The 10,357-nt window shown below is 44.7% G+C and overlaps 1 protein-coding gene and 1 long non-coding RNA gene across 2 annotated transcripts; one reads left to right on the top strand and one right to left on the bottom strand.

Annotated features, from left to right (window-relative positions):
- Positions 1 to 3,767: 3,767 nt before the first annotated feature.
- DNAJC28 (DnaJ heat shock protein family (Hsp40) member C28) lies at positions 3,768 to 8,129 on the bottom strand. Its single transcript, XM_008701832.2, is given in 2 exon segments — positions 3,768 to 6,910; positions 7,820 to 8,129. A coding segment is annotated over 1 exon segment (1,161 nt). The 5' UTR covers positions 6,880 to 6,910; positions 7,820 to 8,129; the 3' UTR covers positions 3,768 to 5,718.
- Positions 8,130 to 8,169: 40 nt separating this feature from the next.
- Positions 8,170 to 9,112, top strand: LOC121100460. Its single transcript, XR_005832249.1, has 2 exons — positions 8,170 to 8,297; positions 8,853 to 9,112. It is a non-coding gene; the product is annotated as an uncharacterized LOC121100460 (long non-coding RNA).
- The last annotated feature ends 1,245 nt before the right edge of the window (positions 9,113 to 10,357 follow it).

Genomic DNA, 10,357 nt, shown 5'->3' with positions numbered 1-10,357 from the left:
CAGCTCTACATTTTCTCTTACTTTTTAATTTAAAACAAAACAAAACAAAAAAACAGCTTTCACGTACCATAAAATTCACTCATTTAAAGTGCACAATTCAGTGGTTCTTAGTATGTTCCCAGAGTTGTGCAACCGTTACCACAATCAATTTTAGATTATTTTTATCACTTCCAAAAGAACACCCTTAAACATTAGCAGTCACTCCCCATTTCCTCCCAACTCTGCAGCCCTAGGCAACTCTACTTTCTGTCTCTAGAGACTTGCCTACCCTGGACCTTTCATATAAATGGAATCACTCAATATGTGGTCTTTCTTGACTGGCTTCTTCTACATTTTCATTTAATGCCTCCTGCTAGCTGAAGGCATGTCGGAGAACGGTTTCAGTGAATTCAGGAAATTGACTGGAACTAGCAAGATCAGCCTTGAAACCAATACTCCCCCGAGAGAAGAACTATGGAACATTCTTTTAAGAGATTTTATTTAAGGGTTCCTGGGTGGCTCAGTAGGTTAAGTGTCTGCCTTCAGCTTGGGTCATGATCCCAGGGTCCTGAGATCGAGTCCCACATCGGGTTCCCAGCTAAGCGGGGACTCTGCTTCTCCCTCTCCCTCTGCTGCTCACCCTGCTTGTGCTCTCTCGCTCTCTCCGTCAAGTAAATAAGATATTTTTTAAAAAGAGATTTTATTTATTTGAGAGAGAGACAGAGAACACGGGGGGAGGGGCAGAGGGAGAGGGAGAGAGAAAGAATCTCAAGCAGGCTCTGTGCTGAGCTTGGAGCCCACGACCGATGAGATCATGACCTGAGCCGAAATCAAGAGTGGGACACTCCGCTGACTGAGCCACCCAGGCGCCCTTATGGAACATTTTTTAAACAAACCTTAAAAACAATAAAAGCTTCTCTTTATTATTTTGTTAGCACAACAACGTACATCATTTAATACTTAGAGTGCTCGTCCTGCGTCCGTAGCCGTGCTGGACTCTTTACCTATGATATCTCAATGACTCCTCACAAGAAGCGATCATTTTGAGTGTTTACACCTGACTAATCCCTAAGTCAGGGAGGTTCGGTATCTTGCCCAAGATCAGACACCTACAGGGGCGCCTGGGTGTTTCAGTCAGTTAAGCAACTGCCTTCGGCTCAGGTCATGATCCTGGGGTCCTGGGATCGAGCCCCAGAGTGGGCTCCTTACTCAGTGGGGAGCCTGCTTCTCCTTCTCCCTCTGCCTGCCACTCCCCCTCCATGTGCTCTCGCTGTCAAATAAATAAATAAAATCTTAAAAAAAAAGATCACACACCTACGAAGTGGCAGAGGCGAGAGTTTAACGGGAGTCCACTGCCCCCGCACCACAATGCAGCTTGTAGCTGCCGTGTACCCCACAGCCGGGAGGGTCTCCTGATCTCATCCGGCTCAGGCACAGGGCTCAGCCCCTCCTCTAGCTGCATTAAGCAGAAAAGGGATTTATTAAAGGCACGGGCACTTGGGGGAAGGCCGAAGAAAGAGGCGCAAGGCTGTTTCGAGGAACAATGCCTAAAACAACACTGAGGAGCTGAGCTGCTAGGAAAACACCAAAGCTGCCGCGGGCCACGGGCACGTACTAGGGTAACTTGGCCCCCGCGGCCGGTGACACTGATGCCGCTTCTCCGTGCACCTGGCAGCCACCACCTTCCCGCACCGGCTGAGCGGAACTTCTAGAGAGAGCCAGCCGATTTCCTCCCCTGCTTCATTCTGAACCATGTCTCCCAAGGACAGGTCTCGGCAGAGCCTAGGTCGCATGCCCATTTTTGAGCATATCTAAGAAAATTAGGAATCTTCTCTCCTGTTGAGATCAGCATCGAAGGTCTGACTTCCTGTGCTAGGAACCACATCCTCCCTAGCTGAGTGACACACACCAATACGGGCCGTTCGGAAGATGAGACGCAGCCAAAAGTACAACAGCCAGCGAGCACATCTTTAAGCAAATCTCTCTGAGAAGTTTGGGGCTCAACTGCGCAAGCTATAAATTCTAAGGCTGAGTCACACGGGACCATAGGCTCCTTGCTAGGTGGTCCTCGAGGTACCCCAGGAAGGACCTGCCCCGCAGCTATGAGTAGGTCTCTCTCTCCTTTTTTTTTTTTTTTTAAGATTTTGTTTATTTGAGAGAGAGAGAGAGAGAGCACGAGCAGCAGAGGGAGAGGGACAAGCAGACTCCCCACAACCCTGAGATTATGACCTGAACTGAAGGCAGATACTTAACTAAGCCACTCGGGCACTCCGCCCCCCCTTTTTTAAGATTTTATTTCTTTATTTGGAGTAAGTCTCTCATATAACAATGTTAAGCTTATTTGATATATCTGTCCTGTTGAGACTTTCATGTAGGACCTGTCATGTAGGGGGGCTGGGGGACAGTGGCATACATCAGTCATCTCGAAGAGGAAGCCAGACTTCTGAAATTGGTCTTGGCAGGAAAGAGAATTCCTTAGTCCTTAGTTTCCTAAATCTAGATTTGAGGGAGCGGAAGCGTGCTGTGGGCACCTGAGGATTCTTTCAGAGGTGGGAGAACAGGGGGCTCTGCCACTCTACAGCCGGCTGGGGACAGGGCTCACAGGCAAACTGGGGAGGGCCACAGGCCAGGTTCTCCTGTCCCAGGGACTCCATTCCCTTTGCTGATGGCATCCCAAGCCTTGAAGCAAGTTGTATGGTGACGTTCCAGTCTTGTCTCAGCTGGATAAGAAGTACTATGCCATATTTGTGGGTCTGCCCTTAGGCCAGGGGAGGAGAGGGAGGCCAGTGTCCCCTGCCTGGAACCAGGGTGATGGCAGCAGTAATACCAAGCAACATGAATATTTGGGGGTTACATTTGGGGCTGAGGGGTCTATTTGAACCCCCCTCAGTTACTGATTTCTGGTCATCCAGATGGCAGAATGGTGGATTCCCTTTCAGGACTCCGATAAATGTATGCAGAGCGAACAACACATCATCAAAAAGAAAAGCCAACACTTCTAGGAACAGGCAAATCAGCGTGAGGGGTGCCTGGGGTACCGAGAATGTCCCAAATGGCGGTTGGGTCCCAGTGATGGCGGTCCCAGGCAGTTGGCAGCAAGGAAGTAAGTCAGGAAGTAGCAGGCCCCCATCATACAGACAAGGTCACAGGGGACTCCCATCTCTGGGAGGCCCCCCACCCCCAAGAGCAGAGCTCTTGAAAGGGAGTAGTACTGCAATTCTATCTGTTCTATCAAGGAACAGAAAACTAGAGCCTTGAGGTACCAAGCCAGCCTCAGGTACACAGAACGAGGGCAAAAAACATTTCATGTGGCCGGGAGCCCGAAGTCACTGGGATCTGAGGCTCTATCCTCAGGGTGCCCGGCCAGGGTCCTGGTACCAGAGTCTGAAGAAAGGAGGCCTGAAATGCAAGGCTGGGAATCAGGCAGAGCTTGATCCATGCCAATTAATGAGTTTGGACGGTACTACCACATCTGAAAAGGTGGCAAAGTTGCAAGGTGAAACGCTAACAGGAAAAGGTCAAGGCTGCCTCAGAGGAGAGAGAAGCGTCGGATCACAATTCAACAAACGCTGACAAACCGGCCAAAATCTTTTCTCTGGCCTGAAATTTAGTTCCTTAAATTAGTGAATCGGTTTTTCCATAAGCGAATTTGCCTTCTTCACAAGAATAATCTCTGTTCACAGTTTTTATATCATCAATCAAAAAGCTAAAAAAAATTTATTCAGGACATCAGCCAAAAATACGGTTATTATTCTTAGTAGTTGTTTATATAACAAGGGACCATTGGATAATCATGAAAATGAACTTTATTAACCTTATTAATACAGACAACATTTACAAACATAAAGTGTGTTGTGCTGAAATTAGGAATTTACTAGTGCTGTCTGGTAACCTTTGCGTTATCCAGTACTGAAGATGCCTTCCTTTGTATTATGTTCCTGCAATGCAACCAGGTGTCATACATCTAATTCCCATGCTTAACAAGATTCACAGAATCACAGCCTTCTAAAATGTTTAATAACTATAGTTCTTATTATGTAGCTATATTTCCTACTGTTCACAATTTTGTTTAGAGTAATGCCATCATTGCAGAAGCCACATAACTCATTCAGTGAAATAATCACATCTTATACCAGTTAATTACCCCATCATCTAAGCAGCAAGTCCTAACATTTCCTTTGAAGATGTAGTTTTATTTAGCCATCACGCACTTTACAAAATAACGTGTTCTTTCAAAATCAGAGTGGCAAGTGCCCCTTCTGAACCACATCCACAAGCCAGCACTCTGAGTTAAATAAGGAAACAGATCTGCTCCATTTGACCACTCTCTGTATTCTTCTAGTTGCCCAATTCTGCGGCTTACGCAATTACGCAAACCTAAAAAAGTCAGACTTTCTGAAAGTGGATGGAACGCAACAATCTCATGAATGTCAATCTCTTGTCATTTGCCAAAAGTGCAAACTGGTGCAAAATTCAGACACCTTTTTGTTTATGAAAAGGTTCTTCAGACCGGAAATCAGATCCCTACACTGAGATTTTTTTTTCTTTTTCTTTTTTTAATTTTATTTATTTATTTGACAGAGAGAGAGACAGCCAGCGAGAGAGGGAACACAAGCAGGGGGAGTGGGAGAGGAAGAAGCAGGCTCCCAGCAGAGGAGCTCGATATGGGGCTCGATCCCAGGACTCTGAGCCCTGAGCTGAAGGAAAATGACTAACGACTGAGCCACCCAGGCACCCCTCTACACTGAGATTTTCATATGGAAAAAGCTCCTGGGGAATCCGAAACATGACACAGAGAACCTTCAGGTAGACTTAGAAATGAAGCCAGAAGTGAGACCTTAAGTTCCCACTTAGCCCAAGGATTTTTTTTTTTTTTTACCCCCCAAAGGGTAGAAAATACACCCAAACTCTTTAACAGTGGCCATGGGAGTCTATTTCTAGAACAGCTATATCAACTAGCTTGGCTGATGGATTTCTACAGCCAAGATAATGAAGTTAGGCAGGAAAAAGTACAACTCAGGTATTTTGTGGTTTATTATTATTATTATTATTATTATTATTATTATTATTCAGTACCACAGAGGTCTTTATAAAAAAGGAAGAGTGCAGTAACTCCATGGGCTAATTTCCTGATCGTAACATTTCCACCCACAGTGTCCCAAAAGTCTTAGAACAGTTGTAAGCTTCAATAACCCTAGGGATATAAACGCAGCAAGCTTGCAAAAAACATTCATCATTTGAAGGTTTGCTTGCCTACAGTCCATACTTCCTTAGTTTTGTAATTTTTGTAATACTTTTTAAGGTTTGTTGTTTGTTTCAGTAACTGTTTGAAGATGGCAACAGCAACTGTTTTTATTAGAGCTGAAAACTGCACTAAGACTTTTTGGGATCCCTTTTACATGATTCCCAGTCTGAGTCCTTGTCCTAACTCATTTCACCCATAACTGACATTTAAACTCCAGAATGGGTTCAATTGTTTTCCGAGAAGTTCTCTCCTTTTCTTGCAACATCCTCAGAGCAAAGCTGGTTGAACGTTTCTCAGGCTCAGTTTCTGACAGCTTTCTCACTCACACATCACTGGAGATGGGATTCGTTTGGTGAAAAGTACAAAGACTCGCAGTTCTCACCTCTCAACTGATATTCCATTTCTCACTCAGCACAGCAATAAATCTCAGCCTCTGTGTGTGATGTCGGCACAACTGAAAATGGTGTGGGGCAGTACTGTGAATATTTAAGTGGTCATATTTTAATAAATTTCCACATATTCATCCAGTTAAAAAAACCTGTCTTGACTTCAGGTATTTTCTCCCCTTCTCCCTGATCAGTGTTGTTTGGGTTTTTATCGGTCACTGCTTCTGTTTTTATAAGGGTCTCATATACTTCCTGGGCTCTGGCAATTTCTTTCTGCGCATCAAAATGGACTTTTTGCCTGGTCAGGAGGGGAACGATTAAATTAAAATCATTAATTCGCTTGTTGAGTTTTCTGATGTTTTCTTGAAACTGCTCACAAACTTGGTTCCACTGTTTCTGTTCACTTGGTGTCATTGGATTCCCAAGTTTTTTCCTTGACACTAAAATCGCCTCTCTTAGTTGATCAATGGTTTCCTTTATTTCTTTTTGCATTAGGATCCATTCTGGTTGGTATCCGTTATCTATCAATATTCTGTTCAGGTTGTGAGTCATGGGATCAATATATGAACAGCCAGAAAATTTTTTTAGAGGTTTTCCCTTCCCACTGAGATTGTCAAAGTCTCCTTTGGCCATTGATTCCTGAATGAGATCCTCCACCAAACGCTCTATAGCCTGAGTTATCTTTTGTTCTTTACTCTGTCTTACATCTTTAACAATTAAACTACCGGCAAAATACTGGCTGTGCAGCTTCTGCTTCTGATATTCCATCGCCTGCTCGGTTGCACGGTCTGCTCTAAACTGCCTATACTGTTTCTCTCGTTGACTTGGAGTTCCAAAACCAATACCTTCAAAACTTAAATAATGCCGGTGTTGGGGTGTTTTATATTTGACTTTGTCTTCTTCTTCCTCTGCTTCTTCAACTTTATTCTGTCAGGCATTTGTTTGTTCTAGCACGTGGGAAAGCACCTTCCTATAAGCTTCTTCGATCCTTACGAATGTTGCAGAATCCGCAGTACTAGAGCCCCCATCTGGGTGGTATTGCTTGGCAAGCTTACGAAAAGATTCCCTGACATCATCCGCAGAGCATCCTTCATCCAGATTTAGCAGCCTATAATATTCTCTCATCTTCTTTTTGAATTTATGAGTTGACATCATTCTATTTCTAATGACACGAAGATATGGGAGCATTTTCATTCTATTAGATATGATCGAAACAGTTATCAGATGAGATCTTAAGATTTGAGCCATTGTCCCATACATCGTGTTCATAATTATACCCAGAGATCTTCCTAGTGATGGTCTATAAACAGACAACAAATATACAGTGAAGAAATTTGTATTATCTGCAAGTCTCATATTTTCAGCAATAAGGAAATTACAGGTACAATAAGGGGCAGTTCTTTGTAATGCTGCTGTCAAATGCTTATAGCTATAGTTCTCTTATGTTAGCAGAGAAATGGAAATTGATCGTGTTTCGTATTAACATATGGTGATATAATCTGGATTCTACTCCTCACTAAGCAACCACAGAATTTCCAGAGCTGACAGGTTCTTAGAGAGCTAATCCAATCTTCTCATTTTATGAGAAAATGTCGGCCCAGAGGGTTAAGCAACTTAACCCGGTCACACAGCAAGGTGTAAGAAAAATGGTTAGGGTTAGGGCACAATAAGGTGCTTGCTTAATTCTCTGTACCCCTCGCAGATTATAAACTTCATCACCTCCACTGCATCTTCAGTGTAATACTGTCTTCATCAGCTCAAGGAGTCTTCTCATGAGACTTAAAATGCACGAACCAGAGGACACGAACAAGTATGTACCCAGTCTGACACTAAATTGAACAGAAGCAAGTGTCCAACGGACTTTAAGCTCCCTACTTTACCAAGAAGGAGCTGCTTGCCACATGCTAGAAAACCAAGATGAAAGGTGGGCCCTCCCGACACGTTTGCTGTTATTTTTTAAAACGCATGGTCTAGTAGAAGAGAACAACTCATACCTAGATAATGGCAATGAAATGCCAGAAGTGGTTTAATTGGGAGTGGGATTTTGATGTACAAACGCTAAAATTGAGCTCCTGGGGACCCCTATTTTCTGGACAGTTGGGGTCAACGGCTTTTAGAGTTGGGACGGTGGTGGCTGAGCCGAAGGTGGGCCAATGCGGGGCAGTGGTCAGTCCTGACACGCGACACACCCGCCCCGCCCCCTACTCACCTTCACAGCCTTGGGGAAGGGGCTTAGCGGCTCCCGCCCCCATGCTGCGCCTCCGCGCATGCGTGCGCGATCTGCCCTTCGCTCTGCCGGTCTCGCAGCGGCCCGGGGGGAGTGTCTCCGCTGGACTGGACCATCTGTCGTCTTACCCTGAGGGGACCACAGTGGGGACGGAGGACAGAATCGGACCTAATCGGGACAGAGGTCCTACTTTAACAGGGAACCCAGGAATCTCTCCTAAAACGAACTCTACCCTGGGGCACACAGGCAGCACAATTCAGAAGGCTCCGCCCCGCCCCGGGCGATGCGCCCCGCCTCCGCTCCCACCTCCGGGGGGGGGGGTGGTCCGGCCGATTGGGATTGTGGGAGGTGTAGTTCGCGAGGAAGTGCGGAGCGCCAGGGCCTTCCCGGAAGGAGGCGGGGGCGGTGGAAATGTGGCGATGGCCTGAACCAGGGCGGGCAGACTCCATTGCAGAGAGTGGTGAGTGTAGGTTGGGACCTTTGAAGTCACAGTGGTTCCGCGGTGACGGCCCTCGGTGACTTGCTTTTGAGAAGGGACGACGAAGTCGTTTCCCCGAACAGGACCTGAACGTCCTCTTCCGGGTCTGCAGATGGGGCACCAGCCAGAGACGTGAAAGTTCTATCCAACCCAGAAAGATCTAGCTAACCCAGGCTAGAAACCTAGTCTTTCGTTAATTCAGCAAGTACTCATTGAGCACCTCGCTTAGCCAGGCGTTTGTAGGAAGGGGGTGAGGACAGTCGAGCTTCAGATAAAAACAGGGGTCTCCTGGCTTTGAAGCTCAGCCACTGTCATGGGGATTTCCTCTTTCCCCCTCCTGAACGGGAGGTATTTAAAAAAAGATAGAAAAAGGCAGAAAATTGCTTTTCTCTGTGTCTGTTTACCAGTAAAATAAGGCTACCATACCAATAAATGGTAAATGTATATTTAGCATTTACTTTTTGCCAGCTACTGTGCTAAGTGTTTTTTGTTTAGTCTCTCTCTTTTTTTAAAAGATTTTATTTATTTATTTGACAGAGCGAGACAGCCCGCGCGAGAGAGAACACAAGCATGGGGAGTGGGAGAGGAAGAAGCAGGCTCCCAGCTGAGGAGCTGGATGCGGCGCTCGATCACAGGACCCTGGGATTAGGCCCTGAGCCAAAGGCAGACGCTTAACGACTGAGCCACCTAGGCGCCCCTATGTATAGTCTCTTTTAATCCTTAGAACAGCCCTATGAGATAAGTGTAGTTATTTTCCTCATTTTACAGATGATGAAATAATAAATGTATCAAACGCACTGAATTTTGTGAGAGTTACACAAAGTATGTAAGCCAGTTCGCACGATATCTGGAGCATTAAGCAATGTATTTTATTATAACTATGCCTCCTAAAAGGAGCCAGAAATAGGTACTGGCCTTTCTAAGCTTCTGAATTATAGACAGTGTAACAATTTGCTACCTCCTGTGTAGTTGCACAGAGAAAGACTTAAATACTGATGCAGAGGGATTTCCTTAATAGCAAACAATGAATTTAAAGAGTTCTGTGTGAAACAAAATAGTGTTTCTGCAGTGTTAACTTTTCTGGCCAACATCTTAAACACAGCCTAAAAGTAGGAAAAAAAGCATAAACACAGTTTTAAAAACTACTCATATTTGTATAGCACTTTGTATTTTACAAAGCGCTTACCACAAATCTCGTTTTGATGTTTGCACTTCAGGAGTTACTATACTTTATCACCATGTAGTTAAGTGCGTTTTGTAAGTTACTAGAACTGTTAAGTCCATTTCTCTCAGAGTGTCAGTTTTATAGTGTGATTCTGTACTTGAAGAAGGTGAATTGGAGTTGGCTGAATAATCCATTAAGAACATTTGCAGCTGCAAAATGCGAACTATCTAACTAATTCAGGGAATTATTTTTCTCATGTATAAGAAATGTGGAGGTAGCCGGTTTCTGGGTATTGGTTCATCTACCAAGAGTTGCCACATTTGCTTTCCCGTTCTCTATATGTACTCTTTCCTTTTTTTAATTTTTGAGATTTTATTTTTAAGTAATCGCTACACCCAGTGTGGGGCTTGAGCTCCCTCCCCTGAGATCAAGAGTTGCAGGCTCCAGCGACTGAGCCAGCCAGGAGCTCCAAGGGCTCTGTTTAATCATGTCTTTTCTTTTTTTTCTTCTCTTCTGTTTGCTGGTTCTGTGATAACTGCAAAAAGTTGATTTATTGCCAGTAAGTTACCATAGTAACCAAAAATCACTCTTCCTGAAGCTTGACTTATGGTTCAGTCTGCATCCTAAAACCACGTATTGTCCATTGACGCTTGCAAATGGTAACTTCTGGAGCTACAGTTCCTAGAACCACTGTGAATATGCTTTCCTTACTGGGTGGCCTCTTTTTTAAATTATTTTTTATTTTTTTATTTTAAGTAGGCCTCACGCCCAGTGTGAGGCTTGAACTCACGACCCTGAGATTAAGAGTTGCATGCTCTACCGACTGAGCCAGCCAGACGCCCCTCTGGGTGCCATCTTCATTCATTTTTAAACTATT

This window comes from Ursus maritimus, unplaced genomic scaffold, assembly GCF_017311325.1.
Source record: "Ursus maritimus isolate PB19 unplaced genomic scaffold, ASM1731132v1 scaffold_4, whole genome shotgun sequence".
Taxonomy (NCBI): domain Eukaryota; kingdom Metazoa; phylum Chordata; class Mammalia; order Carnivora; family Ursidae; genus Ursus; species Ursus maritimus.
This window is presented reverse-complemented; position numbering and strand designations above follow the sequence as displayed.